The following is a 15,283-nucleotide window of genomic DNA, read 5'->3' as shown; positions in this document are numbered from 1 at the left end:
ATAGGACACCTAAGCATTAGGGAAGTGTCTGACACACAATAGGCTTTCAGTAAATCGTAGTTGTTATTAAAGTAAGCCTGGCAGATTATGAGGGTCTCACAAATGAATTCTTGGTTTATCAGTAACCAGACCTAGATGATGTACAACCAGATTTTATAAGAAACTCTTGTTTCTTGAAGGCAGAAAAACTATTTTGTTATATCTTGCAATATTACTTAGCAAAAAAACAAAATCTGGTGTATATCACAGTAAACTTGAATTGTGTTAGGGTTCACTTCACTCCCAAATATGCAAAGCCAAATTATTTCCTAACCTACAAACCAGTTCTTATCAAATCACAGCTTCACATTTCTAATGTGGCACTGGCACTGAAATTTAAATTACTGTATCACACTAGAAGCCTCATCTGCTTTATGTGGCTGTCTTATTACAAACTGATCTTTCTTTAGAGAGCCTCAAGACTCCAAGGGATGGTACTAGAGGCAGGGGTTATCATCTCCATTTTACAGATTAGGAAAGTGATTTTCACAGAGAGGCTGACTAGAAAAGAGAGCATTATTGAAAAGACACCTAACCTTTTGACTGGTTAAGCATTTAATTTAATAGATGCTACTTGGTATAGTGGAAAATGCCCTGGATTAAAGTTAGAAGACCTTCCTTTCATCTCTAGTCTCTACTATAAAAATATCAACTATAGAAGGGATGGAAAGTACCTAGTATGGTGCTTGATAGAATTGATTAGTAAGTATTTGTTTAATGAGTGAGTGGAAAGATGTGAGGGTGGTTTATACCCAGAAATTTTTTTTTGGGGGGGGGTGGGGAATTCAGAATCTGCAAATAAAAGACCAGTAATTACTTTGGACTTTTTTTCTTTTGTTAATCCTCACTTGAGGATATTTTTTTCCACTGATTGCTAGACAGTGGAAGGAAGTGGGAGAGACAGAGAGAGAAACATCAATGTGAGAGAGAGACATCAGTTGGTTGCCTCTGCATGCCCCTGACCCGGGCCGGGGGTGGAGCCTGCAACCAAGGTATGGGTCCTTGAACAGAATCTACATGGGACCTCTCAGTCTCTGAGCTGATGCCCCAACCACTGAGCCAAACCTGCTAGGGCTACTTGGGACTTTTTAATACATTAAATATAGTTAAGGGAATGGAACATTTCCCTCTTCAAAGAATGCCCATATTTGAACATCTTTAAATCTACCTGGAAACAATATTGTGGCACCTATAAGATCTAAAGAGACACTTTGGTACAGCTTTGCTCAGTTGTTCTTTAGAACAATCTATAATAATAAAAGCAAAATATGCTAATTAGACCAGACATCCTTCCAGATGTGGGGGCATAGGCAGCAGAGGCTCCTGGCAGTGGCGGGCAGGGGCAGGGACCGGGGCCAAGGCCCTTACATGAATTTTGTGTATCGGGTCTCTAATAGTAAAATAAAAACCCAAACATTTTCCCCTCCTTGCAAATTAAAAAAAAAAAAAAAAGGTTACTGTCTTTTTGCCCACTATGGCCTAAAATTGCTGAGCAGAGACCCTTTGCCCAGCCTTTGTCAGTTAAACTGTAAAGATAGAATAAATTAGTATGAAAAATGAATAGATTGGTAATAAACAATGCCAGAAATGTGTTGTATTAGTATTTTAACTGTTATTTAGAAGCTGCACTGTTCAAACGATATTGGTTTCTCTTTGCACAATGATAAACACCTTTATTAATTTACTCTGGAAAAAAAATGTGACCAAAAATCATTTGATTACTATACAATCATCTTTCATGGGTATTAAGTCCTTGGCTAGTGACATTGCAAAGACCACCCATGCTATGCTACAGTACATACCTGAGATAAAAGTTTTGTGAACTTAGTAACTGAGATGTTCAAAGAAAGAGAAAAAAAACATATTTTAATGTAAATTATACTTAAAGCATTTAACAATGAGAAGCACATTAGTGTACACATTTGGGAAATGAGAAGGATGTAATGTACAAAGAAAACAATCCTGCACTCTAGGTTACAGAGCTGGTTAAAGCAGTGTTACAGGTTTTTATTGTAAGTTTTTAAAAAACTTGGTTAAATATTGACTTTTACCCATTATTCTAAAAAGACATCTGAGCCCTAGCCCGGATTGGCTCAGTGGATAAAGCATCAGCCTGCGGACCAAAGGGTCCCGGGTTTGATTCTGGTCAAGGGCACATACCTTGGTTGCAGGCTCCTCCTGGCCTGGGCCCTGGTTGGCTCCTGCGGGAGGCAACCAATCCTCTCTGTCTTTCCTTTCTCTTCCCCTCTACCTAAAAATCAATGGAAAAATATCCTCAGGTGAGGATTAACAAAAAAAGACAGCTGATTTCATAATAGGTTGTTGCTAAAATACTGAAGAAAATTCTACTGTTAGGAAAAAACAATAGCTTGATTTTTAAGAATTTTTAAACTGAAAAGTCATTATTAAACCACGTCAGTGTGTCATAAGCAGTATTTTCTCAAGCATAATTGAAATATGACCTTTGTTATGTAAAAGAATTTGAATCCGTTAAAAGACAAGTTAACTTTTGGATATTGGAAACTGAGAAAACTTTGTAATTATTTAAGACATGTGCAATAAGGAATAAATATAAAATGTATTTTACATTATAAAGGATTTTAATTATTAAGAATTTACTGTCTTCCTGGCCAAATTCTTTTTTTTTTAATGTTTTTATTGATTTTTAGAGAGAGGGATAGAGAGAAACATCCATGAGAGAAAAACATCATCCATTGGCTGCCTCCAGCATGCCTTCTACTGGGGATCGAACCTGCAACCTAGGCATGTATCCTGACTGGGAATCCAGCTGGTGACCTCTTGATTCATGGGTCAACGCTCAACCACTGAACCACTCTGGCTAGGCCAAATTCCTTTTTTTTTTTTTTTTTTTTAATATATTTTTATTGATTTCAGAGAGGAAGGAAGAGGGAGAGAAAGATAGAAACATCAATGATGAGAGAATCATTGATTGACTGCCTCCTCCATGCCCCCAACTGGGGATCAAGCCTGCTACCTGGGCATGTGCCCTTGACTGGAATCGAACCTGGGACCCTTCAGTTCCCAGGCCAACCCTCTATCCACTGAGCCAAACCAGCTAGGACCCAAATTCTTTTTTTTTTTTTTTTTTTTTGTTTTGTTATTTTTAATCCTCACTCGATATTTTTTCCCATTGATTTTTTTAAAAAATTTAAATTCTTTATTGTTTAAAGTATTACATGAGCCTCCTTTTTTCCCCATTGACCTCTCCCCAGCTACTCCCACCCCCCAGCACATGCCCTCACCCCCCTATTGCCTGTATCCATTGGTTATGCTCATATGCATGCATACAAGTCCTTTGGTTGATCTCTTACCCCCTCACCCTGCCTTCCCTCATAGGTTGGACACTGTTCAATGCTTCTATGTCTGTGATTCTATTTTTGTTCCTCAGTTTATGTTGTTCATTATATTCCACAAGAGATATCATGTGATATTTATCTTTCTCTGACTAGTTTATTTCACTTAGCATAATGCTCTCCAGTGCCATCCATGCTGTTGCAAATGGTAAGAATTCCTTCTCTTTTACAGCAGCATAGTATTCCATTGTATAGATGTACCACAGTTTTTTTTTTTGAATTTCATTTAATTTTCATTATTACTCTCTTGATTTTTTTTTTTTTTGTCTAAAGTTTTACATATGTCTCCTTTTCCCCCAATTGACCCCCTCCCCCATCCCTTCTTAGCCTGGGCAAGCCCCCACTGCCCCAGTGTCTGTGTCCATTGGTTATGCTAATATGCATGCATATAAGTCCTTTGGTTGCTCTCTAATCCCCCCTCCCCTACCATTTGTCTCTAAATCAATCTATTCTTATTCATCAAATTATGTTGATCATTATATCCCACATATGAGTGAGATCATGTGATATTTATCTTTCTCCGACTGGCTTATTTCGCTTAGCATAATGCTCTCCAGTTCCATCCATGCTGTTGCAAATGGTAAAACTTCCTTTTTAATTGCAGCATAGTATTCCATTGTGTAGATGTACCACAGTTTTTTAATCTGCTCATCGGCTAATGGGCACTTAGGCTGTTTCCAAATCTTAGCTATGGTGAATTGTACTGCTATGAACATAGGGGTGCATATATCCTTTCTGATTGGTGTTTTTGTTTTCTTGGGATATATTCCTAGAAGTGGAATTTCTGGGTCAAATGGGAGTTCCATTTTTAATTTTTGAGGAAACTCCATACTGTTTTCCACAGTATTTCTGATAGTTAAGTATTCATTGGAAAATTCAGGAAACAAAAACTAATCAAAAAAGATAAATTATTTTTCTTTTTATTTAGGAAAAGTTGCTGTTCATCACACATTGACAATTTCTTACTCTCATTTGGTAAGAATTAGAATAGTAAACATTATGAAATATCTAAGTGGCAACATCAGTATTTACCTACACAGGGCTGAAATTCAGAGGAGAAGTCTGATCTGGAAATAATGGAGGCCATCACTTATTACTTAACACATTTAGATGTTGCTTTTAGCTACAGGTCTGGTAAGATGACCTTAGGAAGAAAATATAGAGAAAAGGAGATGGGGTTTAGGACCAAGTTGAAGGAACTCTTACTATTTAATTGCTTGATAGAAGAGGCTGAGAGAAAATGTGGTATTTCAAGAAATGTTTCAAGAAAGAGGGAGGGGTTAATACATTGTATATTGTTTCAAAAGTCCAGCAAGACAGGGACTGAAAAATGTACATTAGATTTGGCAGCAGAGAGGTCTATGGATGTCTTATAAAACTAGTTCAGTGTTGTGTGGCAAAGCTAGGTTGCTGTGTATTGAGGAATGTGCTGAAGTATTTCAGTAAGTTTGGCCGGGCTTCTGGTGACAGGTAAGGGAAGTGGTGTGCAATAATGTTAACCATAGTTAAAGGGGAAAGAATGATCAAGTTGAGGTGAAAATTGAGTATACAAGAGAGATATTATCCACAGTGTAAAAATTCTTTTCTCTACTCCTTGCAAAGAAATAATGACCATGGAGACCAAAGTTCCCTTTGTATTTTCTATCTCCCCAGAAAAATGTTCAACTTCTCCTGCTTTCTCTCTGTAAGTTTCTCTTTTCATTCTGTTTCCATAGCTTCACCCACTGACTTGTTAGCCTGGCCCCTCTCCTAAGTTCCAGTCATGAATTTTTTAACTGCCTGGTAGAATTCTTTATCATCTCATGACTCCTCAAATTCAGCATGTTCAATTGAATTAATCATTTCATTTTCAGGCTGACATAATTATTTACTAGTTCTCTATTTCTTTCATTAAGAGATCCTTTTAGTTACTGAGGGTCTTCTTATCTAGGTCTTCCATTATCCCCTCTCTTTTCCTCGCTTCCCCATTCTATTCTCACCCTCAATCCCTGCTTGGTAGATTGAGAATCACAGTGGTCCTTTTTTTGAAGGGTTATTTCACCAAATAAATCCAAATTAATTTATCCCACCTCATTTAATATGGTGCTTTGCATAAAATCATTTATGTTGTTACTTTTTAACATTTTATTCATTATGTGAAAAACAGTAAAAAAACACAAGCCTATCATTTCTGTGAAAATGGCAGATTGAAGATTTTATTTATGTACCTTTGTATCAGCATAATTTATAGTTCATAATTGTGTGAAATTTTCCCGATTATAAGTTTTAATGTGTAGACCAAATGTCCTACCCGACAATTTACTTATTTCTCTGAAACTGATGTATTTAAAGAAACAAAATACAGGTACCCCCACTTTTTGAAAGTTTGTTTTATGCCACTTTGTTAAGACCTGCAGCCAGGCTGGTGTGGCTCAGCAGTTGAACGGCCACCCATGTGCCAAGAGGTGGCTGGTTTGATTCCCAGTTAGGGCATGTGCACTGGTTGCAGGCTCAGTCTCCAGTAGGGGGCATGCATGAGGTAGCTGATCGATGTTTCTCTTTTTATCCCTCTTTCTCTAAAATAAACAAATAAAAAAGACCTGCATTAGTATCTATTTTAGCTAACTGAAAGAAAAAAGAAAGAAAGAAAGAAACTCCAAGGAGGATTTTTGCTTTTATGAAAAAAAGGCAAAAAGCAAAAATAGCATTCTGCATTTGTTTTGCAGCGAGCCATTATGGAGGCAGGGCACAGTGAGAGTGGCTTGCTCACCAACCTGCTTCTCTGGGAACTGCACTCAGCAGCTTGGTATCAAGCCATCATAAGCTTTGAACTAACTAACTGTGAGCATCTGTGTTTTATCTCAGTTTATTTTGTGCATTTGTTAGCAAGATGCATCTTAAAGTAATGGCTTCTTTGCTTTATGCCACTTTAGCTTATGAAAGGTTTCATAGTCACACTCTACTTCTAGATAGTGGGAGAAACCTACTTTGGTTTCCTATTACTTCATGAAATTGATACAATTGTAAACCCAATTTCATTACATTTAAATATACTGATTAAGCTATAAGTAATAACATTTGTGTTTTAATTTTTGAGTTGTATGTTTGAGATTACTAACACACTTTTTGAAATAGAACTATCGGAACATGATGAGGAAGATAAACTTTCATTTTATGTGGACCCCATCTGTATTTTAAAATACTATTTCATATATTATAGAAAATCTTACTTTTTTTTTAATATAGTTGTTGTCAATATAGTGAAAATTAGCATAATTACTACTAAGTCTTCAACTTTGAAGTGGAATTCTGGTGGACACCCACACAAAAATTTTAAGGTGCCTGCATAGACCTTTGCATTGTAAGATGCCCACATTAATATGAGCCCGTAGAGAAAGTAGCCTACTACATACACACATCTTTAACTTTCTTTTAACAGAGATGGAAAAAGAGATGTCTTTTTGTGTATACTATGCACAGTTACATTTTTGGTGATACTTGGAGATTATGTAATATTTTAAAGTCATAAATTAACTGAACAGTATTAAATATCAGAATGAAAACTGAGCAACTGCTGTCTACTTTAGTTATTTGAATTTACACAAACATTTTTGTTCTGGCTTTTATTTGAATAATTGAACAGTTAAGTCATCAGTCCTTATGCAGGACCTTTTTTAAAAAAAAAATCTGGGATCATTGATACTTGACCATCTAGAACACATCTAACAGAAGCAGCCAAAAGTGGGTTACTCTTGTAAAGAATAATTTTCTTTTCTACTTATACATATATCTGACAAGTTTAATGGTTATTGGTCTAAGCAAGGGAAAGAAATAACAACAGGCAGACACATTGACTGAAATGAGGAGTGACAGTCTGTAGTCTGATACAAGAAGATGAGAAAAATTACCAGAAGTAATCATTTCAAAAGTTTTCATGATCCCAAAATTGCATTCTTAGGTGTATACCCAAGGTAAATGAAAACTAATGTCCACATAAAAACTTGTAGACAAATGTTCACAGCAGCATTATTCCTAATAGCCAAAATGTGGAATTAGCCCAAATGATCATCAATTGATGGATGGAAAAACAAATGTTTTTTAAAAAAGTTTAGTAGATTGGGGTTATTAAAAAAAATTTTATTGAGTGGTTAGTTCTATATACCATAAGCCTGAGGCATCCCTTATAGAATAGAACGTAATAATTGATACAGTGGTTTTGAAACTATTTGTTGAAAGGTAAAGTATGATAATTTCTCTTAGATTTTTGAACTATCAGAAGTGGTTAACATTAAAATTCGTTTAAGTTCTTAGTGATCTTTGATTTATTTTCTGTGTATTTCACATAGTCAAAGTTATAGCTGTCTGTTAATGCAAACTTGGGGATTAGTTGAAAATTTGATTATTTTTCTCTTAACATCATTAAAAAGCTTAGGTAATCTCCAAAAGATACACTTAAAGACATTGTTGCATCTAACTTATTTTGATGTTTCTTTTGTTGCATAAAAATCTAAATATTAGCAGTAGTTAAGATATATAAATTGGAATGTAAGAGCTAATCTAGGTTGATAGTACTTTGAAAAAGCATATAGCAATAATGCATTGAACAGAATTAAATGAGTCTACTTGGCTAACACATTGGTCAAGGAAAATAGGGAAGTTTTTTTTTTGTTTTTTTTTTTTTAAATAAATCTTTATTGTTCAGATTATTACAGGTGTTCCTCTTTTTTTCCCCCATAGCTTCCCTCCACCTGATTCCCCACCCCACCCCATGCCCTTACCCCCCGCCACTGTCTTCATCCATAGGTGTAAGCTTTTTGTCCAATCTCTTCCCACACCCCTCACACCCCCTCCCCCCTGAGAATTGTCAGTCCACTCCCTTTCTATGCCCCTGATTCTATTATATTCACCAGTCCATTCTGTTCTTCAGATTTTTTATTCACTTGATTTTTAGATTCACTTGTTGGTAGGTATGTATTTGATGTCATTTTGTTGTTCATAATTTTTATCTTTACCTTTTTCTTCTTCTTCCTCTTCTTAAAGAACACCCTTCAGCATTTCATGTAATCCTGGTTTGGTGATGATGAACTCCTTTAGCTTTTTCTTGTCTGTGAAGCTCTTTATCTGACCTTCAACTCTGAATGATAGCTTTGCTGGGTAGAGTAATCTTGGTTGTAGGTTCTTGCTGTTCATCACTTTGAATATTTCTTGCCACTCCCTTCTGGCCTGCATAGTTTCTGCCGAGAAATCAGCTGACAGTCGTATGGGTGCTCCCTTGTAGGTAACTAACCATTTTTCTCTTGCTGCTTTCAAGATTCTCTCTTTGTCTTTTGCCCTTGGCATTTTAATTATGATGTGTCTTGGTGTGGTCCTCTTTGGATTCCTCTTGTATGGGGTTCTGTGTGCTTCCTGAACTTGTAAGTCTATTTCTTTCACCAGGTAGGGAAAGTTTTCTGTCATTATTTCTTCTAATAGGTTTTCAATATTTTGCTCTCTCTCTTCTTCTGGCACCCCAAAAATTCGGATGTTGGTACGCTTAAAGTTGTCCCAGAGGCTCTTTACACTATCTTCATATTTTTGGATTTTTTCTTTTTGTTTTTCTGGTTGGGTGTTTTTTGTTTCCTCATAATTCAGATCTTTGGTTTGATTCTTGGGGTAAGTTGATCTACAGTTGAGTTTCTGTATATTCTTTATTTCAGACAGTGTATGCTTAATTTCTGACTGGTCCTTTTCCATTTTTTTGGTATTCTCATTAAGATCCTTAAAGGTCTCACTAAGATCCTCAGCGGTTTTTAGAAGATTCTTGAGTAACCTTATAAATGTGGTTCTGAACTCTATGTCGTCCATTAGTTTTCTTTCCTCCATTTCTCTCATTCGTGACATGTTTCTTGGTCTCCGCATTTTGCTGCTTCCTTGTGTTGATGGAGTGGCTTTGTGTGATAGGTGACCTATAGGAGCCAGTAGCTCAGCCTCCCCAATCACTTGAGGTGGACGCCTTTGGTACACCCCTTTGTGGGCTGAGTGCAAAGTCTTGGTGTAGTTAAGCCTTGATTGCTGTTGGTACACTGGGAGGAATTGACCTCCAGGCCAATTGGCTGTGAGGACCCTCTGTGTCTATAATGGAAGAACTGCTGTGCTGGAGACACGCTTATGGTACAGGACTTGTTTCAGTGGGGCTTTGGTGCTCACTGAGTCTGCCTCTTGAATGTGTCACTTATGGATGTGAGGAGTTGAAATCTGGTGTCTCACTCTGACCAATAGGTACACTGGCTTCTAGATCTCCAATGGGGTGCAGGTCAGCTACTGTCTGAGGCCACCCAGCAGGCGCTACAGCGAGAACTGCAGTTTTCTCCTCTTTGCTTGGGGTTTGGAGGTTTTGGAGCTGTCTGACCCGGGCTGCAAGTTTGCTAGGTTAAGCTGCAATAGGGCAGACCATTCATATGCTAAAGCCGCTGCTTGGAGCTAGGGTGGGTTCGTAGATTGTGCAGGGCGGGGTCTCAGGGTGTGACTAGGCTAGGGCGTGGCAAACAGCGATGGCTGCCAGTAAGCCAGCTCTGCGGCTCTGAGTCTCCGACCGTGTCCCTGCGTCCCTCGCCCAGCACAGTAAACAATTATTCCTGCGTGCAGCCCTGCAAGCAAGCCTCCCTCACTTTCCGTCCCCACGGCAGACAGTCCAGCTTCTCCCCGTAGGAGTTTGGGTCCCCCGAGTCTCCCCAGAAACTGGAGTTCGAAGTAATCGGGAGCTTATCTCCCTTCGGGTTGAAAACAGCAGTGCTCCCGATTCGCGCGTCTCCGTACCTCAGCTTTTCCGCGCTTGTGCACCCCTCAATGCTGTTTGCTCTTTCCTTCTAGTTGTAGAACTTCCACTCAGCCAGCTTTCCCGTGGTTCTGGGTGATAGACGTTTTGTCTTTTAGTTGTAGTTTTGAAATTGTTGTGCGAGGCAGCAGTTTAGGTGTTTACCTACGCCGCCATCTTGGATCCTCCAAAATAGGGAAGTTTGATCATGACAGGTTTTGCTCTGAGGTAACACAGAACTTGCAACAGCTTATTTCTATGAAAATGTATATATGTTCAAAATTAACTAGAAGGTATCAACCACTGAAAATGGTTTTATAAAAAGTGCTATAGGAAATCTAGATCACGGTTTTCAGGCTCTTCTGTATTTAAAGAATGATGCTTGAAATATAGCTGTTTTTTGTTCCCTGCTGTTAAGAATATGGGTAGAGGAAGAACTATGGGGATAGTGTTAAGAACATGACTCTAGATCTAGAACATTTTCTATCTCTCAACACCTCCTTCTACCCTTTTATGACCTGTTTAAAGCACTGTCACTGGTTTGGAAATTTGTCATGACTTGGTTGTATTGGGACTGAACAAAACTTGAGAACAAAGAACAGAGGGAAAGAGAAAATAGAGGACAAAAAACTAAAAATTATAGAATCAGACATGAAATATAAAAATCTAAGAAGGGAACACTGTTTATGGAAATGCATGTATAACTAGCTCATGTATGAATATGAGACAAATTACAAAGGAAAAAGTGAAGAGCACTGAGTGACTGACTGCAGACAAGGAGTAACAGGAGTTGTGAGTGAATGTTGGGATTCTTGGTAATCCTGCTGTCATGGATTATAAAGAGAAAATTGTTCATTGGTGATGAAAAGGAGTTTTAAATTTTTTTTTTTACTGATTTTAGAGATAGGAAGGGAGAGAGAAACATCCATTGGGGATAGAGCCTGCAACCTGGGTATGTGCCCTGACCAGGAATTGAACCCACTACCTTTTAGTGTACAGGACAACACTTCAACTGAGCCACACCGGCCAGGAAAAAATGGTTACCGTTGAAATTTCATATGTGGTAAAGATGCCAACTAGGCAATGTGAATTTGTGGCTGGAGAGACAAGGTTTGAATTGACTCACCTAGCTAGCCTATACTTAGCGAACAGTATTCACTGTGTTGTCCAGACATTGCCGAAGTTAACTAAAATTGGAAATGATTAAAATGGCTTTACTGTCATAAGATTTAAATATGTCAAAACTCAATAATTAAGCTTTCTTTCACTTTATTGCTTTACATTTTCCTCAGGTAAGATATTAGGAAAACCTTGGTCCTTGGGAATCTGTACTATGTCCTTCTAAATATGGTTAAGTGTATTTAGTGATGTTTGTTTTTATCAGGTGATTTTAAATAATTCTTAAGCATAATTCACATTTTTCCTTTTATAACCAGGAACCTTTTGAGGATGGCTTTGCAAATGGGGAAGAAAGTACTCCAACCAGAGACGCTGTGGTTACGTATGCTGCGGAAAGTAAAGGAGTTGTGAAGTTTGGCTGGATCAAGGGTGTATTAGTATGTACATATAGACTTAATTTTAGAATTATAACATTTCTATTATTTATAAAATCTTCCTAATATTCTCATCAATCGTCGAGAACTTTTTTCTTTTTTTTTAAACTTTTTTGAGTATTATAGAAGACCAAATTAATAACTTGTACTTCCTTTCCTTGTGCATATTAAATTCAGTAAAGTAAAAATATTTTTAATATTTTTAATTTAGAGGTATACTTGATTACCTCTAAACTGTATTTTATTGCCTCTTGCAAATTTTACATATTGTCACCTTTCAGTACATGTGACAGGAGCATTGGAATCAAGCAAGCTGAGCAGGCAATAGAGCTAAAATATGCCTGTTTCCTTTTCTGCTACCCCCATTATCTTTTTTTTTTTTTTGCATTTTAATTTATTGATTAAGGTATTACATATGTGTCCTCATCCCCCATTACCTTTTGATGAGAAATGTATAGAAGTTACAGGGAACATAATAAAAGGAAAATCCTTTTCTTAAGTGTTGGGGTCACTTCAGTAGACAGTTATAGGCGTTTAAGGTTTATTTATTTATTTATGTTTAAATATATTTTATTGTGTTTTGTTTTTTTTTTGTTTTTTGGGTTTTTTTTAGAGAGGAAGGGAGAGGGATAGAGAGTTAGAAACATCAATGAGAGAGAAACATCGATCAGCTGCCTCCTGCACACCCTCTATTGGGGATGTGCCCGCAACCAAGGTACATGCCCTTAACCAGAATCGAACCTGGGACCCTTCAGTCCACAGGCCGACGCTCTATCCACTGAGCCAAACTGGTTAGGGCTAAGGTTTAGATTTAATTCTGTTTTTCTGTGTTTGAAAAGCCACTAAGGATCTGATTAGAGTAGATAAGCTAAAATAAGCTGATTGGGACTTTGAAGGCACTTAGAGTTGTATTGACATTTAGGGGAGAGGTAGAGGGAAATCCCAGTTCTGGTAGTAATTTTATTGCCTAGCTAATGGAGTAAATGTGAAGGTTCAAATAGTTTAGTTTGCCTATTCTTAGATTTTAGTATTTTAGAAGACTATGTTCGATGAATGAGCATAATAAACAAAGTAAAAGTAAATTGGGGAAACTGTCTTATAAATAGTTAGGATTCTTGAAAGATATGTGAACAATTGGCATTTTGTGTTGATAAAAATATAAAATAAATCTGTAGAAATCATGAAATGAGGATGTTATAAAACAAACAAAAATTAAGCTATTTTTTTTTAAGGGTAAGTCTACCTACTTTGGTTGCCTCTGCTGCTTCAGATAATTGTGATGGGTATGTGTATACATAGGTTAATACACATAGTCACATATTATACTTACATTAGCTCACATTTAAGTTCTCATTAAGCTCTTTTAAAAAACTCTTAAAATGACTTTCTACGTCTTAAATGTAGGTATTCTACTTTTGGCTAGTTTAGCATTTATTGCTGTATTATATACTTGATCACTTTTTTTCATCTGTGAATTGGCCTCTTTTCCTTTCCCAGGTACGTTGTATGTTAAACATTTGGGGTGTGATGCTCTTCATTAGATTATCATGGATTGTAGGTCAAGCTGGAATAGGTAAGTGAAGTTACACACTTCTTGTTTCATTTGAGAATGAATAAACAAAAGTAGCTGTGTGCGTGTCTAGGCTCTAAACTTCATAAAATACAAGCAATTGGAATCATTCTAAGCTTTGTTCTCCTTTGTATAAGATTATTGTTTTAATATTACTTTTTCATAATTCTCATTTGATTTCTCGAAAATGGGATAAAAATAAGGTAGTTATTACGAAATTCCGTATAACTGGACTAATCATTTCTAAATATGGCAGGGTTAAATAAGATATAAGTTTTCTCAGTCCCTTTTCTTCTTCTCTAAAGGTTTGTCGGTCCTTGTAATAATGATGGCCACTGTTGTGACAACTATCACAGGATTGTCTACTTCAGCAATAGCTACTAATGGATTTGTACGAGGAGGTAAATTCAGTCTTTTCACATTATTGTCATCAGATTACTGTTACTAAAAAAAATGAGATTTAAATCTTATTTTTTTACCTTTAAAAAGCAGCATATTGGTCTGTATAGACAAGAAAGTTGCTACTAAGCACTTTCAAACTAGTATATTTGAATATAAAATTTTATATTGACCCAACATGTATGCTTTAAATTTTTAGGGTGTTGAATGTATTTGGTAGCAAGAATGGAGCTTCTAGCTGGGTTTCTTCTCCACCGGGCTGCCCCTTGTTTCCTCCTCTTCGGCTTTAGCCCTTGGATCAATAGAGCTAAAGGATCGTCTTGCATTTGGTCTATATTGTACAAGAATAACCTCATTCCTTCTCATTGAAGGAAACGTAGGCACAGTTCTTTCCCCATTATCTAACAACTTTTGTGAGTTATATGTGGGACCCTGAACTCACATCTTCAACTCTAACTGTATTCTGAGGTTCCTGAGGCCTCTTTTGTTGGAGTTCACAAGATCTGTCTAGTAAGATTTTACCCTCCCCTGGAAGAGCATCCAGGAGACCAAGAGAGTGGCCATGGAACCCCTATGAGCAAGAAGAAAAGAACTCCATTTTTCAAACAAAGCTCATCATCCAGCTAGAGAATGGAAAAAGAAATATATACCAGCTCTATAAAGTCATCATAGCAGATCACCTGAGTAAAAGATCAGCCTGTTCCATCTGCCTCCACTATTTTTCAGATCTATATTGGACATTATATACACATAATTTTCTGATTTATCTGTATTCGATTTTTTTTTTTTTTTGAGAGAAAGATCCAGATTGAGTGTTTCATTTCCCCCCGTTAGCTTCATATTTCTTACTTACCAGAGGATTTCAAATCATTGTGGTCCTCAGGGAAGCTGGTAGCTCACCTAATATGATTATGACTATGCTGAACATGCATCACTATTTGCTGAAGTTTCATGTGTCCATGAGTCTGGATTGAGTGATAGTGGAATGTAAGATGTGTATATATATATCCAAAGAGTTATCAGATAATACTGGAAGTTGCTTTTTGGCTTATGTACTGGATGCCCTGTGTTTCATTTCTTTCTGTTACTATTGGGGCATTGAAGTGGAAGGACAAAGGGAATGGGGTATTGGCTATTTGAGGGAATCAGAAAATCATCAAAGAATTTCTCTTGTTAGCTCTTCAAATCAAGGTTGTGAGCCTCAAGGGGAACGGGACATGAAGCCACTGGCAGCATGAACCCTGGACAATTTTCCACATGAATCCAAATTTATGGGAAGTATTTATTTTCCTGCATTATGACTAAAAACCCATTTCACCTTTCAATACTACCAAAAGTTTTTATATATATTCACAAATATATCTCAGAGACTGTCTAGTCCTCTGTCCTGGAATTCTAAGGAAGTCTGAGAACGCGGAGTGTGTCCCAACAACTTATCATATGTTGCAGTTTTGCCTGCGATCCCTCAAAATGATAGAATCAGCTCGCTAAGGAAGAAACTACAGGGAAAAACCCATTGGATCATACAATTCAGAATTTTTCTGTTGTTTTCAGATATTCATACAAATGAGAAAGT

At 37.0% G+C, this 15,283-nt stretch overlaps 1 protein-coding gene across 2 annotated transcripts in view; it reads left to right on the top strand.

Annotated features, from left to right (window-relative positions):
• The window catches only part of SLC12A2 (solute carrier family 12 member 2), a 95,068-nt gene that overhangs the window by 15,651 nt on the left and 64,134 nt on the right, over positions 1-15,283 (top strand). For both annotated transcript variants that reach the window (XM_080678421.1, XM_080678422.1), the window contains exons 2-4: positions 11,622-11,741; positions 13,236-13,311; positions 13,614-13,709. In XM_080678421.1, the coding sequence (XP_080534547.1) occupies positions 11,622-11,741; positions 13,236-13,311; positions 13,614-13,709 (292 nt within the window). The remainder of the gene's footprint in view (positions 1-11,621; positions 11,742-13,235; positions 13,312-13,613; positions 13,710-15,283) is intronic.

This window comes from Plecotus auritus, assembly GCF_963455305.1.
Source record: "Plecotus auritus genome assembly, chromosome: 7".
Lineage (NCBI taxonomy): Eukaryota > Metazoa > Chordata > Mammalia > Chiroptera > Vespertilionidae > Plecotus > Plecotus auritus.
The sequence above is the reverse complement of the archived record's forward strand: the minus strand, read 5'-3'. Positions and strand labels throughout refer to the sequence as shown.